General features: G+C 45.6%; 1 protein-coding gene and 1 pseudogene across 7 annotated transcripts in view; one reads left to right on the top strand and one right to left on the bottom strand.

Moving 5' to 3' along the window:
• The window catches only part of Utrn (utrophin), a 502,827-nt gene that overhangs the window by 34,977 nt on the left and 449,106 nt on the right, over positions 1-18,744 (top strand). The window contains exon 1 of one of the 7 annotated variants that reach the window (XM_087636135.1): positions 1,537-1,929. Coding sequence is in view for 1 of the 4 variants with exons in the window: in XM_087636119.1 (XP_087492245.1) it covers positions 15,294-15,345 (52 nt within the window). In the remaining 3 variants the exon portion in view is untranslated. 7 annotated transcript variants of the gene reach the window in all.
• Positions 3,064-7,662, bottom strand: LOC148006830 (elongation factor 1-alpha 1 pseudogene; annotated as a pseudogene).

Below are 18,744 nucleotides of genomic sequence, written 5' to 3'. Positions count from 1 at the left end.
AAACTATCCAGTCAGTTCTCCAGGCGAGCCACTTTCCTAATATTTTCATCACATTAATATTCATACTTATTTATAGTATGCACATTATTTATTTATCCATCCAGAGTAGCCTAACTTCGAAATTAAATCTCGAGTGTCATTTTAATGGAGGTGCAGGGAGGGGAAGGACAGGGAAGGTGGCTAGTGAATATTCACTCGTTTAGCTTAGGGTTCTCCACAGCTTAAGACAAAAACACCAGAATCTTTGAGTGGCCCTTGTGATTCAGTGGCAGCCTGCCCAGACCAGAGGGAGCCAGCCAGTGTTGGGAGTGAACACCAGACTCACTCTGAAAAATCTAGAAATGAAAAGCTGCTACTCAAGGCATAAGAATGTTCCTGGTGGCTCCAGTCCTGGGAGAGCCAGTAAAATCCTGCAGCATGTCTGGCTTCCGTGTTCCCTCTCTGAACAGCCTGGTGGCTCCTCCCATCCACCCCCTCCGGTCACTGGCTGGAAGAGACCTGGACACCTTTTCTAACCTATTTCAGGGTTGAGCTGCTGCTTTGCTCACGGACGGCCATAATGTACTCGTGACAAAGCCTTCGATGTTGGTAATGAAAATCTAGCCTGTAGAACTGTTCTTGATCAGGGGAGTGGACACCTCCTTCAATTTGGGGCCATGGTATAGACTCTTAATCCCTTTCCAGAACTCTTGGAACTGGGATTATGGGTGTAGCTGGGTAACAGCATGCTTGTGTTAAGACTTTATTCCTTTTCCTTAAAACAAAATAAAACCGGGCTGGAGAGAAGGCTCAGCGGTTAAGAGCACTGACTGCTCTTACAGAGGTCCTGGGTTCAATTCCCAGCAACCGCATGGTGGCTCACAGCCATCTGTAATGGAATCTGATGTCTTCTGGTGTGTCTGAAGACAACTACAGTGTACTTAAATAAGTAAATAAAAAGAAAAGAAAAGAAAACAAAATCCCAAACTAGATAAGGGGTCTGAGGTTTAGTGGCTTACCCAGCCTCCCTTGGTAAAACGATGTCCAGTTACCTTGCTTTGTGAAATCAATTATGTTTATATTGATATTTCTTAGTCTTTTGGAGGTACTGGTGGGGCTCAAACCCAGAGACTTCCACATACTAGGCAAGTCCCTAACATTGAGCCAACCTCCCCCACATTTTGCTTTGTGACCCAAAGTAGCTAATTTGCTTATTGGAAACTTTGGAAAGTAAGCCTGCTTTGTGGGAAGACAAAGACCGAAGTGCAGCTAAAAGGGGCCTTTGATTGTCAATATCTGCTGTGATCTTAAAAACAGGATGAGAAGCAGGTCCTTGACCTGTCTGTCCATCTTCCTCTTTTTTTCCCCACCCCCGCTATGGCTGTTCCTTGTGGTCACTCCTTGAGGCCTAGCAGGGCAATAGGTCAAGGCACTGCAGCAGACTCCACAGCAGTGTGGGCAGCTATGGTGAAAATGTGGCCAAGCAGGGGTGGAGGTGGGGACTCAGGTTTTGGGGCCTGGGTGTGGGTAAAAGAGAGGACTTGGCTTGATTTGACTACATTGCGACACCATCTGGGGCTAGCGAACTCTAACCTCACATTTCTCTGCCCTTGGTCTGCTCACCCGCTTGGCAATGCTTTGTTTTCAGAGAATATTAGGTCAGGCCATTGCCTTTCAGTAGACATTTGGACAAGGTAGCCTTGTAGGAGAGACGGTACCATGGGCATTCTCATGTCCTTTTTCATGCCATTGTACCAGCTGGTGTTCAGCACTACCTGCCCCTGGAGAAAGCAATCCAGCAGGGCCCAGGCTGCCATGCATGAATTCAGACAGTGAGGCACCAGCAGGAACCTGCCTGGAAAGAAAACACTTGTGGATGCCGGAGCCCTCAGGATTGCCCACGGGATCGCCCCCAGTCTTAGGAACAGCTGTTCTCTTGCCACTTGACAGGTGAGGACACAGCGGCCCTGTGAGCTCATGGTCCTTTCAGACTGGCCCCCTTGCTGGGCTAATCAGATCCTTTCCTGTGCACTTCATCCTCTGAAATGGAAGAAGCAGCTGAAGTGTTTCAGGATACTTCTCCCCAGGTAGTTCTTTCTTCACTTTTTTTTTCTCTCAAGGGTGAGGGAAAGGTGGGGGGGAGAGAGAAGGGAGAGGACTGGGGAGATGGCTCACTGCATAAGTGCTCCCCATAAAAGCCAGAGTACCTGGGTTTGGATCCCCAGAACCCACATAAAAGGTGAACAAGATCTATGTGATGGTTAATCGTGGTTGTTAACTTGACATACCTGGGAAGAAAGAGTATCGATTGAATGTAGCATCCATTGACTTGGTCTGTGTGTATGTCTGTGTGAGTCGTGTAAGCCTGTCTGTCTGTCTATCTATCTATCTATCTATCTATCTATCTATCTATCTATCTATCTATCTATCTATCTATCTATGTAATTGTTCATCTATCATCTATTTAATTTATTCATCTCTATCCATCCATTCATCTATCTATCTATCTATCTATCTATCTATCTATCTATCTATCTATCTATCTATCTACCTCTTTCTTTTGAACTCCCTCCCTCCCTTCCTTTTTTTCTTTCTTTTAGAAACTTTTTTAAAGATTGATTTATTTTTATTTTATGTGTATAATGAGTGTTTTCTTTGCACGTATGTAAGCACTCCACATGCATGCAGTGTGTCCAGAAGAGGTCTCTGGATCCCTTGTAACTGAAGTTACTGATGGTCATGATCTGCCATGTGGGTGCTGGAAACCAAACTTGGGTCTTCTGTACGTGCAACAAGTGCTCTTAACCACTAAGCCATCTTTCTAGTTCTTGGGGGCAGGACATCTTCTTGATTGATTTTTTTTTCTCATTCATTAAATTTGTTTTAATGGGTCTCAAAATTCTGTGACGGATTTTTGGTCAAGTTGTTTCCATTAAAAAGTACTGATTTTGAAAATTAATAACTTAAAACTGCCACACACACACACACACACACACACACACACACACAAAGGTCCACAAAACCTTTCCTTCTGAAGGTTTTACCATGCATTGTTATCGTTAACCAGTCTTTTACTATTAAACTTAAATGGCCAACCGAGACAAACAGTTCTGAGACCGTTCTTCCACCACTGATTAAGACTGGGGTGGGAGATGTTAGGGATAATATTCATTTAGCCTTCTGAGTTTTCTGGGCAGACGTGGTGACTTTGCCATCTCCTGCAGCCTTCTTGTCCATGGCTTTGATGACACCTACAGCAACTGTCTGCCTCATGTCACAAATAGCGAAACGACCAAGAGGAGGATAGTCAGAGAATCTCTCAACACACATGGGCTTGCCAGGGACCATGTCAACAATGGCAGCATCACCAGAGTTCAAGAATTTGGGGCCATCTTCCAGCTTCTTACCAGAACGACGATCGATCTTCTCTTTAAGCTCGGCAAACTTGCATGCTATGTGGGCCGTGTGACAATCCGGAACAGGAGCATAGCCAGCACTAAATTGGCCTGGATGGTTCAGGATAATCACCTGAGCAGTGAAGCCAGCTGCTTCCATTGGTGGGTCATTTTTGCTGTCACCAGCTACATTGCTACGTCTAACATCTTTGACAGACACGTTCTTTACGTTGAAGCCCACCTTGTCCCCAGGAAGAGCTTCATTCAAAGCTTCACGGTGCATTTCCACAGACTTGACTTCAGTTGTTACGTTGACTAGAGCAAAGGTAACCACCATGTCATGAGAACACCAGTTTCCACTCGGCCCACGGGGACATTACCAATGTCCCCAATTTTATAGACATCCTGAAGGGGCAGTCGCAGAGGCTTGTCAGATGGACAAATTGGTGGCAGGATACAGTTCAAAGCTTCCAGAAGCATGGTGCCACTGGCACTGCCATCTTTGGAGGTGACTTTCCATCCCTTGAACCAAGGTACATTAGCCCTTGGCTCCAGCATGTTGTCACCATTCCAACCAGAAGCTGGCACAAATGCTACTGTGTCAGGGTTGTAGCCGATTTTCTTAATGTAGGTGCTGACTTCCTTAACGATTTCCTCGTATCTCTTCTGACTGTGTGGTGGCTCGGAGGAATCCATTTTGTTGACACCAACAATTAGCTGTTTCACACCCAGGGTGTTAAGCCAGAAGAGCACGCTCACAGATCTGCCCGTTCTAAGAGATACAAGCTTCAACTTCACCAACACCAGCGGCAACCATCAGGACAGCACATTCAGCCTCAGATGTGCCTGTAATCATGGTTTTGATGCAGGCTCTGTGTCCTGGGGCATCTATCATAGTCACATTGTGTTTGCTGGTCTCTGATTTCCACAGGGAGGTGTTAGCAGCGATACCACGCTCACACTCAGCTTTCAGTGTGTCCAAGACCCAGGCATACTTGAAGGCGCCCTTCCCCATCTCGACAGCCTCCTTTTCAAACCTTTCGATGGTTCGTTTGTCAATGTCACCACATTTGTAGAGCAGGTGGCCAGTCATGGGCTTGCTGGAATCTACAAGTCTAATTACAATGATGTTGATGTCTTTTCCTTTCCCATTTTGGCTTTGAATTAGTGGTGGTTTTCATAACACCTGAGTTCTGACGGCAAACCGATTGTGAAAAAGCATCTTCTGGATAGTTAATAGATGTGGGTGGCGGGCAGCCCACTGTGTGCATTGCCATCCTTTGGTAGGTGGGTTTAGGCTGTAAAATAAAGCCAGTTGATCAAGCCAGAGGAAGCACACCTGTAAGCATATTCCTCTACGGTTTCTGCTCAAGTTCCTACTTTGCCTTCTCCTGTAAGGTGGAGTAAACCCTTTCCTCCCAAAACAGCTTCTGGCCATGATGTTTATCCCAGCAGCAGAAACTAAACTAAGACGACTTGTGTGCTTATAGCCCTAGCATTGGGGATTGGCAACAGGTGGATCCGACAGGTGGAGCTTGGGAGCTAAAATGGCAAGCCTTAGGTTCCGTGGGATGCCCTACTTCCCAAGGCGAAGTAGAGAGGGATAGAGAAGACTTCTCATGTCTTTCTTCGGGCTCTGCATGAGTACAGCATGGGCAAGTGTAGGCACATACCTGTGTGCAAGTTATACACAGACACACTCATACACACACACGGGCATACACACAGTGGGAAGAGCATTCCACCGTGGGACTGCGATTGTAGCTCAGTGTAGCTTTGTCCAGCAGAACTTTGGATTCTATCTCCCAGCATTAATTGAAAGAAAAAAAATGAACAAGAGGGAGGAAGAGAAAGAAGAGGAGGAAGACAAAGAGGAAGAGGAGGGGGAAGAGGAAGAGGAGGAAGAAGAGGAGGAAGAAGAGGAAGAAAATTATTGATTCCTTTTTAGATACACATGGTACTTGGTGGCTCTTACTGACCTCATATGGTTGAATCGCAGTGACTCTGAGTTGGGACATGCACCTATGTTAAAGGAAAGTCTAGAGAATTAGAAGGCTAAGTACACTGGTCTGTGGCTTTCCCTGTTAGTGCTATTTTCATTTACATTACTTTCACTGAAAATTAAACACAATCTGTTAATCGTTTACTTCCCGTAATGTATGAGTCTAGGAGCCTTAGCCAATGTTGGTGTTTCTTATGGGAAGTGTCTGGAGATGGATTAACTTTTAAAACTTCACCCAGTTATTTACAGTGTAAGAGCTAGGGGCATGGGAACTGACCGCTTCCTTGCTAAATGCCTAGCCCATGGGGAAGATTATTTTAAATGGAGAAAATATTTCCTAAAAAAAAGTCGAGGAAGGTAGAGAATTAGGTAGGAGTTGAATAACACACACACACACACACACACACACACACACACACACACACACACACACACACACTGAATTTCCTGAGGTAGCTGTGGTCTGGGACTCACAGTGTAGACCAGATATCTTGACTTTGTACTTAGTTGGCTCTCCCTGCCTCTAGAGGGCTGGGAGTAAAGGCCGCCATAGCATGTGCTACTAAACTCTTGCCTGTTTGATAGATGATGTTCTGTCTGTTGCCTTGTTAACCTTTGGATGCAAATTTGTCTCCATCTGTCCTTTTGTGCAGAAAAGTAAAGAAAATGATTAGTTACAAGATTGACATTGCCCATCAATTTTGCAAACTGTGTTTGTCAGAGTGGACCAGTTTTGCTTTAAGCTCCTGACACAAAAGATTTTTTTTTACCTCATAGATGGGGCAGAGTAGTGCGGGAAACCACTTCTTCAATTCTAATGATGTGGATATTGATAGAACTTTATTTGCAGCTGAGAATCAGCAAGTTGCGGGCAAATACCATGTTGTTCGGTTGTTTGTCTTCTTTTCTTTTCTATTTTGTTTTGTTTGTTTTGAGACTGGATTTTAAGTAGCACAGCTTGGCCTTGAACTTGGTATGTAGCTGAGGACCTGAAGCTGATTCTCTGGCCTGTACCTTCCAAGTATTTGTGGCGGTTGCTGATGTGGCATAAGAGGATGTTTTCTGGCAGTCTGTCTTAATTCACTCTTGTTGTCTTGGTTAATTATTGTCCCAGCGACAGGAGTCAAGCCTTCTCTTTCTTGTATTCATCTTTTTAAGAAGTTCTCAGACTGGGCCTTCAGAGAACCCTTGGATACCTGACCTTTCCTCACAGGTCTGTTTCCTCAGGTGTGAACCTGCTCTTTCAATCCGTGAATCTTTTTGGTGTTTGGAGACAACCATTAGGTAGACTTGGATGGACTGGAACTTGCTGTATGGACCAAACTGTCCTCAAATTCAGAGCTCCACCTCTACTCCCGAATCCTGGGATTAAAGGTGAACAACACCATGGCCAGCAAATGGCTTTGCTTTATATTCATTCTTTTCCGGGATATGGCTTCCAGACAGACCTCAAGTCTGTGTGTTTTCTGAATCAGAATCAGAATAAAAATAAGAATAAGGGGCAGTGTGGGGATGGGGAGATGAGGATGAGGAAGGAGGAGGAGGAGGAATAAGAAAAACTTTGTTATCTCTTCTCTAAGTTTTACTTTTGACTTGGGTACTCTGCTTTTAGTATCTCTCTCTCTCTCTCTCTCTCTCTCACACACACACACACACACACAGAGAGAACCTTGTAATATCTTGTTGTAAACATATAAAAAATAAAATGCTGTCTTTATCCCCCTAGGTCCGACACCGCGGTGCCCCAAGATATCTGCTGGATATCTTAAGTCTCAGTCAGCAAAGCCTTTCACCCGCTCTGCTCTATCCTATATCACACTGCCAAAGGCCTCTCTCTGAGCTGTCAGCAATCTCTCTATCTATCTAGTTCCCAAGGCAGGTTTCCATGCCAGAAACACACATCCCAATTCCGTGGCGGTTCAGTGTGTCTAGCCGCCACACACTTTCTTACACTTAAACCTCTACATGAAAGAACACACAACACAATAACCCTTAATCCAATTGATAAGATATAATTGCCCACCTAAACATACAAAGCCCTGTACACATCCATCCCTTAAGAACGTTCACAACAACCTTTAAAGGTACAGCATGGGATCTTAACCTCAGCTTCCAAGTTGTCCCCGGCTACTCTCTCTCTCTCCTCCTCTTCCTTCAAACTTTTCTCCCGCCCATCCTTCCTTCTCGTCCAATGACAGGCCTCATTCTGTCTTGTACCTGCCTCACCTGTGACATCATCCCACAATATCTGGCCACTGTTCTGACCTCACGGGAGGCTGCCGCCATCATTGATGAAGCACACTGTAGCTCTCCCAGGAGTTGCCTTCTTATAGCTGTCCTTCCTTTCCTTCCCATTTCTTCACAAGAAGTGGTGCTTATTTTAATTCCTTTGTACCGTATAGTGAGCATGAGACAAAGTCCTGGGGGGGAAAAATCTTTTGAACAGAAGTAAAACTTCCTCACTGCTCTATCTCGTCTTTGCAACTTGAGTGAATTTCTTCTCAGGGTATGGTGCAAGGTGTGCCTGTCTATCGGGCTGTTGAGCTGTAGGCCTGTCTTTCTCCCCACATGCTGTTGTTAGCCTTGCTAGGGTTTCTGCATGTGGATGTTGCATTTTGTCAGACTTTAAGACCTAGGGGTTTAAATTATGCTTCCAATCCTAGTCCTGGGATTTAGACTTCCTTGAGATGCCGTGGTTCATGAGCATCCTCTTGTTTCTGGTTTCCACGATCTCTACTGTAAATAAGGAAGCTTGGCACATTGCCGTATACAATTTTATACATCATGATTTTTGTTGGATACATTGTGTATATCCATCCCAAGTTTTTCCTTCCAGTTTATTAAAAGTAAAAATTTAAGATTCTGAGTTTGATCCCAAACACCGACAGGAAAAGCCTGTTTGGTGTGAACACTTGTAATCCTAACTCCAAGAGAGACAGGTGGATCCTTGAAGCTTTTTGGTCATTTAGCGATCCTTAGGCTGATAGTCAGGCCCCCAAGACCCAAAGCAGGTCGTGTCTCAGAAACCAAGATGGATGGCATCTAAGCCTATGAACTTCCAGGCAACTCTACCTTATGGTCCTATCTCAGTTGTTGGAGTGCTGAGATTACAGATGTGTGCCCGGCATCTGGCTTTTTCACGCACGATTTGGTGATCACGCTTAGGCTGTCAGGCCTGCGTGGTTAGTGCTTCACCACCTGAACAGCACATTACTGCTTCTGTGTGTCCTTTACAGCATTTTTACATTCTGAAGGCTGTTGATGGGCAACAATGGGGCATCTTTAAGAATTGGACTTAAGTTTCAGGTCAGAGTGTTCTAAATCGCAATAACCATGGAGACAGCAACTGGTTATTAATTTAATTGTCTTATTAATTATAATCAGTTATTTTGTTGGTCCTTATGAAATAGACTACTAAGTAGGTTAGAAGGTGCCTGAGCGTCAGACATCTACGTGGTAGCATTCTTAAGAGGTTTCATGCTCTAGCAGGTGAGGGGACAGGAGGGTGAGGAAGAGAGGGCTTACTCTGGCCAGTTGCTGCTAAGTAGGGTCATGGAGGGAAATGCTAATCAAGGAAATTAGTGCCTGCCAGTAAGCTCCAGTCCTGCCAGTCTCAACCATGGTGTAAGCAGCTAGCAGGGTTGCTGTTAGCCTCTTTGAGTGCTGGGACCATTTACCTGACCTGGCGTTCCTGGGTCTATTGCGTACTTTTCCAACAGCTTCAGTTTCCTTGATACCTTACCTACTGGACTTGTGCCTTTGACACTAATGGGGACGGGTCTGGGGAAGATGCTGGCTGAGTCTAATAGCCTATTAGGCTCTGGCAAAGGCTGGCAGGCCTCAGCTGCCCGGAAGCAGCTGATTATTTTCATTGCCCTTGGCTCATCATATTAAACACGCTTCCACATGCTTCAGTGTTTGTTTAATTCTTACCATAGTTATGGTTCAGCTCCGCAAGGCCCTCAAAGGGCTGTATGCCAAAAGGTACATTGTCAGCCCGTGGCGCTGTTAGAAAGTGGTGGAGATGTTAGGGGTGAGCCCTAGAGGAAGGAAGTTGTTAGGTCAGGGAGACTGTGAGGCTGTCTTTGAAGGTGATGCTGGGATTCCTTCCTCCCTGATTTTTGCTTCCTGGCCACCGGGAACTGAGCAGTCTTCGCACCCCACCTCACCATCCAGAGGCCGCAGAGTACCGCAACCAGTAGACTTAGAGCAGAAACCTCTAAGACAAGGGGCCCAGATAAATCTTCCTTCTCTTAAATTATCATTGCTATTTTGTTAAGGCCAGAGAAAGCACCTTGAGAAGTGTCCACCCTCTGATAGCCACAGGGATTGGGTGGGGGGTGATTAGGATCCAGCTTTGAAGTTCTTCCTGGTCCAGAAGTCAGCCTTGAAGAAATCATTTTTTTTTTCCCTTTAAAGCATGACTCTCAGAAACATTCATGTCTAAGACAGGAAATAACTACCGCTTGCAAGAATCACAAACAAACTGTTCTCCGGCTTAGGGGCATCACAGACAGCTGAGCGCTGGGGTTATAGAACTGCTTTGGTTGTTTTTCTCTTATTGGGTCAGCTTATTGTGTAAGTGCAGACGAACTTTGAGTTTCTTGGCTTACGTTTCTAGGGATCAATTGTACTAACGTTTTGGTAAACTTTTAGTGCAATTTAGGGTTTTATATACATAAAGTGACTCTGTGCTGAGGCTCTAATCACAGCCGTGAGTTGGCCATATTGAGGAATAGTAAATTGACTAAAGTAAAGCCTTACATTAGAAAATGGAGCACAGATCGTTGTAACTAGAATTTCTCTCTCAGTGGAATCATTTTGTAAATATCACAGTCAAATTTCCAGTTGACTGTAATCACAAAGGAAACAACAGTTAAAGCTGATATTATTCATAGTGGTGTAATCCAGTCCACTTAGGATGCTGAGGCAGGAGGATTACCAGTAAGAGTGAGGCTAACCTCGGCTATGGAGTAAAGCCCTGTGCCAAACAAAGAAACCAACGGAACGACAACACAACTGTAGATAAACAATAAAAAACAAACAAACAAACAAATAAACAGACTGACAAAAACGAAAAGAGGAAAGGTTCACCCTTTGGCCTCCGAGGTCATGAGAATCCTTCCTTTCTTGGCCACTGTCATCAAATACAGCTCAAGTCCAGGCTTGTGGACATGAGACTAGTTTAGGTCCTTCAGAAGAGTAAACTGAAGAAAGCAAAACTTCGAGTCATTTATTTATTTTACTCTTTTTTTGTTTTATTTATATCTGCATGTGTGCAAGTGAGCACGTGTGTACATGTGCACATGCCTGTGAAAGCCTCAGGTTGACTTTGGATGTTCTTCCTGAATTGTTTTCCTTATTGTGTGTGTGTGTGTGTGTGTGTGTGTGTGTGTGTGTGTGTGTGTGTACGTGTACTTGTCTGTATATCCAGCACACCTATTCAGGGCCAGGGAGTCCCGAAGAGGACTTCCACCCTCTAGAAACGGAGTGATGAAGGCTGTGAACTACATGTGGGTGCTGGAAACTGGGAGCAGTTTTAACCACTCTTAACCACTGAGCTATCTTTCCAGCAGCGTTGAGTGCGACTTTGGATCTCAAAACCCACCCTCAGTGACCCACCTAAGTGCCCTCAAACATCACCATCATTCGGGGACTAATGGGGGCACTTTCATTCAACAGAACCATCCATGGGACTGGGACTCTCGCAGTTTGTTCTTATTGGACTTTCCAGATCCAACCTTTAATGATAACATTTAGAAATGCTCACTCTGATGGCAGAAGAGATGGCCAATGGGAAAGAGGTCAACCTGACAGCCAGCCTGGGGCAGATTTGTTGCTAGCTTTAGTCCAGTAGGACTAAAACCCAACTATGGTTTCCGAGAGATGGCCCAGGGAGTACAAGTGCTTGCCTTGCAAACGTGAGGACCGGAGTTCAAATCCTTGGTACTCATGTCCAAAGCCAGGCATGGCTGCTCTTGTCCTACCAATGAGAAACGGAGGTGGGCAGAGAGTTTACTGGCAAGCTAGCTCAGCCAAGCATTTAGAAGCCCTATCCCAAGAGAACAAGGAGAAGAGAGTCATAGAGTAACACTGATATCCTGCTCTGGCCTCTGTGCACGTGTATGTGGATGCTTGCACCCTTAACACGTTCATGGGTATACACTGTGCATCTCTCTCTCTCTCTCTCTCTCTCTCTCTCTCTCTCTCTCTCTCACACACACACACACACACACAATCTAAAAACACACTATATGTGTTTATATTTATAGCTATAAATATTTATATTTAGAATTGGGAAATATATGGCGAGAGGTTTACTTTAGAAATAATTTATTGAGAGATCGTATTGGGAGTATAGGAAATACGACATAATCCCACCTTCTTGGCAGCCACATGCACAGCTATGTGAACAATATCACCTCCTCAATTATTTTCCTGTAGTGTCTTTTACTAATAGCAATATATTACTATGATTGCTCTAACATTTTGTATTCCTTCTGTGAACCCCGAGATAGACTCTATGGCTTTAGAAATCCTGTTCTGGGTCACACTGTGCACGTGGGATTTTGAGGCAAGTTTCTCCTCTCATGTGGTCCTCACATATTGCCTTTTGTATCGCTAGCGATGGTTAGAATGTTTTCCATTAGATAATTCATTTGTGGTATTCCGTTTCCTAGTAATGCCACACAACTGTAGGGCCTTGGAGTTCTGAGACAACTCCTCTCCTAGGTCAGATCTAACTGTGGTGAATGTGTTGGCACAGATCCCTATAACATGTAGAGTTATTAGATGATTAAGGAACCGCTAGTCTCTCTCTGCTATGTCGTATCGTAGCCGAGCTCTGTAGCATTTTAGAGATAAAATACTCTCAGAAGGATGTGCTAGGCCCTTCTCTTTGTCATGGTAGAATGTCTGTTCAGGAGGAACGTGTGATTTTCTAAGATTAAATTGTTCTACTTAGGTAGTTAGGGTCCCAGACTCTCCATTCTTTCTGAGTCTCTGGTCATCTGGACCTCAAAAACCCTTGCTTTAATGCCCCCTGTCTCACCTGCTGTAGACAGCAGTCTGGTGGGTTTGTACACAAAACAGGAGACTTCATCATCTCATACACCCTCAGATGAGCGTACTGGGGCATTTTCATTTTTCAAAGGAATCTAGGTTCTGTCTGCAATGTGAGGCTTGAGGTGGACTTGTGACTATTAGGAGGGTCTGAGACGCCTGTAGCGGGCTGACTAGCCTTGGAGTTTAAGTATCAGAGACAAGGGTGAGGGAAGAGAGGGGGAAGAACGTAGGGCTCATTTCCCTCCTGTTATTTTCCCTTTAGCCTGAACGATGGAGAAAATTATCGAATGGCACGGGAGGTGCCGAGCGGAACTGGCTAGAACCTGTGTTAACTCGGTGTTACATGGCACTAAACACTCATTTAGAATTATGCATCCAGGGTCCATCGGTGGCCAAGGAGACATGGCAGAATTTGATTTTGGGGTGTTCTGGGAACCTTTCCTGTGTGAGCCCACAACCTGGATGGTGCCAGTGGTTCTCAAACTCCATTCGGGTCTGGTCTCTGCATTCTCATTGAAACTCTTATTGGTGCTCTCTAGGCCTTGACCATCAGCTGATTAAAGGAGCCTCTGGTCAGGTGCTGCTGATTCCGCTGCTATTCCTGGCCAACTTGTATCGGTGTCCATGGAGTCAGTACAGCTGATATGGAAGGGCCAATCTCCACTTGGAAAGCTGAGGTGGTGAAGACCTGGAGAAGTGAGAGGAGTAGACTCTGTATATGCTTGGAAACCTCCTCCAAACCCATGGTCTTCAGGGCTCAGTGGTGAAGCCATTTTCATTCTTAGGGAAATCTTTTTGCTCCTCAGAGTGAATGAGAATATGGTCAGCCCCGTGGAAGCAACACGCAGCTCAGATGTCTCGGTGCATCCACTGCGTATTTTTCTCGATGGTGGTTGGGGTGTAGGCGTTTCTTTGTCTCCCCCCCCCCCCAGTGCATTTCCTTCCCTTTGGGCCATTTTAGCAGTTGGCAGAAGCCAGATAAATGAGTTTAAGTGCACAAAAATAAAAGAAGCCAATTATATCGACACACATTACCAAAATACTTTAAAAAAAAAAAAAAGGCTGTGCTAAATGTGCTTGGGTAGCGCATTTAACAGCACACGCTAATGGCTCTTATTACTATGCTTTCCTGAACCAAATGGTAGTGTTTAAAGTACTCGATCTGTCTGTAAGGTAACATGAAAATGTGGTTTTTAAACTCTGTGTATGTGTGTGTGTGTGTGTGTGTGTGCGTGTGTGTGTGTGTCTGTGTGTGTGTGCGTGTGTGTGTGTGTCTGTGTGTGTGTGTGTGCGCGTGTGTCTGTGTGTGTCTGTGTGTGTGTGCGTGTGTGTGCGTGTGTGTGTCTGTGTGTGTCTGTGTGCGTGTGTGTGTGTCTGTGTGTGTGTCTCTCTCTGTGTGTGTGTGTGTGTGTGTGTGTCTGTGTGTGTGTGTGTCTCTCTGTGTGTGTGTGTGTGTGTGTGTCCGTGTGTAACTTGCAGGAGTTGGTTTTCTCCTTCCATTATGTGGGTTCTAGGGCTCTAGCTGAGGCTATCATCTGTGGTGGCGAGCACCTTGCCTACTAAGCTACCTCCCAGCTCTGTGATACCTGCAAAGACTGTAGTGCGTTTTATGATCTTAGCATCACCACGAAAGGGATGCACATTCCTGTCAGAAGTTGTCTTTTCCCTGTCCGAGTTCATGGACTTCCCACCAGGGGATAACTCACGATAAAGGTGATAATAACAAGTGTGTGCTGGCTTGCTCAGAGCCTGGTAGTGACAGCAGAATGTCATGGAAAACCTTTCTAACAGAGGAAACTGTTTTCTGTGGAATTGACTGATTGCTCCCTGCTGTACGCTCGGTACCAGGCCTGAGCAACAGACTTCAACCATCATGGTGTCTGGACTCTCGAATGTGCCCAGTAGTAGGAAAAAATCTGACGTCACACTATACACATAGTTGCTTAGCTGCCCAGTGGATAAACATTCTGCAGTGCTCTGAGGGCGAATCCTGAGGCAGCTGAGATAGGCTGTGGAAGCTAAGGAAGACCTCCTTAAAGGGATCATCAGATCTGGTACTTCAGGTTTGCCAGATTCATGCAGGGCCAGCACAAACCCAGCGCTGTGGACAAAGTATGCTCAGAGCTGTGTGCTGAGGTCGGCCAAGCTGTGTTTCGCATTTTATTCAGTAGTATTTCTCATCCCAGGAGTCTTTTACCTTTCGGTGGGAGAACATGTATTATTTAGTAGATGGATTCCCTAAAAGCTTTAGGGATTCATATGGATTAGGAGGGGCTAAAATTTTTAATTGCAAAACCAAGAGAGACCAGATTGCAAAATTTGTAAGAGGCTCTCTTGCAAGAGTTAGAAACTGGGAGAAAAGTATTTGCTGGTTTGAAGTTCCTTAATATTTTTGCCCAAGTCAGTTTTGCCTTTGGCTTGAACGCACAGGGAAGCCGAAGGTGGCGGGAGGGGAGAGGTAAGGGGGACTATGCCTGCCTTGCTGTTTGCTGAACCATTAGCACTGTGGTGATTGCAGAAATACATGCTTTGCTGGCCTAGGCAGATAAGGGCTGTCACAAATCAGGGTTTTTAAGGCGACAGGCTCGACGCCTGGCTGAGGCTCTGAGGTGCACACCGGGATTGGGCTCTGCTCAGAGGCAAGAATGTAGCCGGTCTGGTCTGGGCAGTTGGGGAGGGACTCATCTCTCCTCACTCCCATATACTCGGGCCCTGCTTTTCAATTCGACTGCATCAAAGCAAGGCCTCCCTCCAGCCTAGGGGGATGCCTATCTCTGTGACTCGGCGGGATCTGTGCTGCTGGCTTGGGAATTGAAACCACATTTGGAGGGCCCGGCCGAGCCAGGGAGAAAATGGAAGAGACATCCGTGGCCACTGATGGAGTCAGTGGAGAGTTGCAGGCAGGTAAAGGAGACTCGCCCAGAATGGCGTGGTTACTCGGACGTCTTCCTTCACAGAGAGTAAGCAGCGGCATGGTTTGGTCAGAGAAGAAATCGGTGTGACAGATTCGAAGTGATTTTGGTTTTTTGGGTGACTGGACAGTGTTTCACACCACAGAGTTCCTGTAGTGTTGTTTGAAATGTATCAGGTTCTGAGGGAAGGGTTTGACACTGTCAGTTGTTAAAAGATACCTTGGACTCACAGTTCACTCTGTTGAGCAGACTTCTTTTTTTTTTAATTTTTATTTTTTCTTTATTAACTTGAGTATTTCTTATTTACATTTTGATTGTTATTCCCTTTCCCAGTTTCCGGGCCAACATCCCCCTAACCCCTGCCCCTCCCCTTCTCTATGGGTGTTCCCCTCCTCATCCTCCCCCCATTGCCGCCCTCCCCCCAACAATCACGTTCACTGGGGGTTCAGTCTTGGAAGGACCAAGGGCTTCCCCTTCCACTGGTGCTCTTACTAGGCTATTCATTGCTACCTATGAGGTTAGAGTCCAGGGTCAGTCCATGTATAGTCTTTAGGTAGTGGCTTAGTCCCTGGAAGCTCTGGTTGGTTGGCATTGTTGTTAATATGGGGTCTCAAGCTCCTTCAATTGAGTAGACTTCTTGTCCTTGTCTCTCCCTTACTGCCTGTCTGCTGAATGTGTGTGTGGAGGGTCTAGATGGAAAGTTTGCCTAGAAGGGTCTGTTCTGTGAGGATCATGTTTGGGTAAGAATCTCGCAAGCTCCTTCTAACCCCCAGAGTCATAAGTGAGCAAAGGGGATTAACAGTGGCACTAAGTCTCCAACAAGGGCATCTTGAATAAGTAAGCACCCATCCCTGTCTCCATTTAACGTGCCTACTTCTTCCTGGCTTGTTTTCTTAGTGACTTGTTTGTTTAATCTCTGCTGGTGCTAACTTTTAGGCTGGGCTTCTTGAAAGCATAGATACTGCGGGATCCCCGCTTACAGGCTTTGAACTGCAGCCCTGTGTGGTGGTGCAGATTCTTGAGGTGTATTAGGTTGTGGGCAGTGGGTCAGGTGGGACATAGAAAATAGAATGCTCCTGCCTGGGGGAAGATCGGGGAGAGAATGTTCCCTGGTGGGCTTCTGAGATGTCAGGGAAAAGCCTAGAAGAATACCAGGCCCTTAGGAACATATGGGTGAATCCTGTGGTGAAGGGATGGTTTCCCATCGGTAATGTGCCTGCTCGCTCTGCCCACTTGCTCCCTCCGGCCACACGGGTGGGTCTTTGGCTCCATGGTTAGTGCCCTCTGTGGTCTCCCTCTCCTGTCTGGTATGCTGGTCCTTGGCTGGCTCTCCCTCTCCTCTTTCTGGGATTGGGCATCGCACCTCTTTCTTGACTCCCTTCCGGAGTGGATTCTGCACTGTAATCCTCTGCCATGTGCCTGCTGGTTTGCTTCAGGGCGCCTGCCACAGTTACTGCTTGTGCTCTTTACCTCAGGCTTCTTGGCTTTCCAGGTCTTGTTCTCAGCGCTTCGGAGAGTGCCTGCCTCAGGATGATAGATCCTGGGGGATGAAGGAGTGAGGAGATCCACGCAAGAAGCAGAAGCCTTGGTAGTGAGCGGACCGTGGCTCCTCTTTATCTTGAAATATGAGGCCATTCTGACGTAGGCATCAAGAATTTCCACTACAATCTTCTTCGGGGCTGTTGGGTGTGACCTCAGTGGGGAACTATTTGAAAAAGTTAAGTATTAAAAATAAAATCCCCCCCCCCAAAAAAAATCAGGGAACAGAGAAGTACTCTTTGGAGCAATTGTTATAAACAAAAGGGAAATTAACAGTTAAAAAAAAAATGACATGGCCAGGATCTTTAGATACAATCGTACTTTATAATATTCTTTAGTTGCTTCCCGCATATTGTTTAGTTTTCTGACATGGCCTGGTGGTGTGGCTGAATTATTCTTTTTTTTTTTTTTTGGTTCTTTTTTTTCGGAGCTGGGGACCGAACCCAGGGCCTTGCGCTTCCTAGGTAAGCGCTCTACCACTGAGCTAAATCCCCAGCCCCAATGGCTGAATTATTCTTGTCCATGCTCCAAAGACTGTATTTATATAATTAATATCATTATAATCCAACCCACTTAAACCCTGTAAGTTGCATAACCAGTCGTAGTGATGTTCTCACGCTGATAGCATTCCTTTATCCCAGTAGCAGACATTGGAGGACTCAACTCCGTCATCTTTTTTCTCCACTCATTCTGTTGGATTTGTTGTTATTTCTTTGTTTTTTTGAGACCAGGATTTTCTGTATAGCCCAGGCAGAATTCACTGAGCTCCTAGGCTGGCCTCCCTCTGTGACCTTTCCACCCTCTCACATCCCAAGGACTGGGACTGCAGACCTGCCCTACCACAACAGCGTCTCTTTTAGATCTCACCAGGCAGCTTCATTTCCACACAGTGTTGTTCTCACTTGTATTTCCTTGTCTATGTCACAGACAGCTAAGCCTTTTTTATTAGAGCATGGAATATACACAACAAAGCTATTTTGTATATTCTGTACTGGAAACTTTTCTCTCCAATGGCAAAGGGAAAGAAAGAGAAACCTAGATGACTCTGACTTGTCACTTGGCTTTTTCCTGATGATGGTTGCCGTCCACTGTTAGCCCAAGGGATGGTAGACTAGCTGCCTCTGTGGAGGCTACGTTCCCAGTCATGTCTCTTGTCCGTGATCTCTGGGTTCCAATTTTTGTTCTCATGTTGGGAGAGTGGAAAAACAAACAAAAGAGCAACGCAGAAACTTAACATATTTTTATTCATTGTTTGAGAATTTCATTCAATCTATTTTGGTCTTATTCCTCATCCTGACCCCTTTGAGATTCGCCCCACTGTCCAACTCCGTCCAGCTTCGTGCTCTTTAAGAACGACATTTATATACTACCTCGGGGGTGTGTGTGTGTGTGTGTGTGTGTGTGTGTGTGTGTGTGTGTGTGTGTGAGCTTTCGGCTATCTTTATTCTGGAGAGCATTTTCTGCTTGCCTCTTACTTCACTCCCATTCACTCTCACTCACTAAGTAACTGTGGACTGCTTACCCAGCATGTGTCAGCCGCTAAGCCTTAAAGATGGCGTACGATAGATGGATGACTAGTGCCTCTGCTATTTTACAGTCAAGTGTGTTTCAAGTGGCTACGTGGGGGAAGTTATCCTGTGGCGTGGCTGGAGAAGGATGGTGCTTTTCACTTCTGACATCATTGCCTTAATGTCAGGTTTCTGTGTTTGGCTCTTTGCCCTGCTGAGGTGAAAGGTGCTTTGAGAATTTATATTTCCCCAGACCCACACACCTGTTGCTCCTTGAATATGAAATCCACAGCCTAGAGTCATTGTTTGGCTTCCTTTTCCTCTCTGCTCTTTCTTGTGCCGTC

The sequence above is a fragment of the Rattus norvegicus genome, chromosome 1 (assembly GCF_021556685.1).
Source record: "Rattus norvegicus strain SHRSP/BbbUtx chromosome 1, alternate assembly SHRSP_T2T, whole genome shotgun sequence".
NCBI lineage: Eukaryota > Metazoa > Chordata > Mammalia > Rodentia > Muridae > Rattus > Rattus norvegicus.
This window is presented reverse-complemented; position numbering and strand designations above follow the sequence as displayed.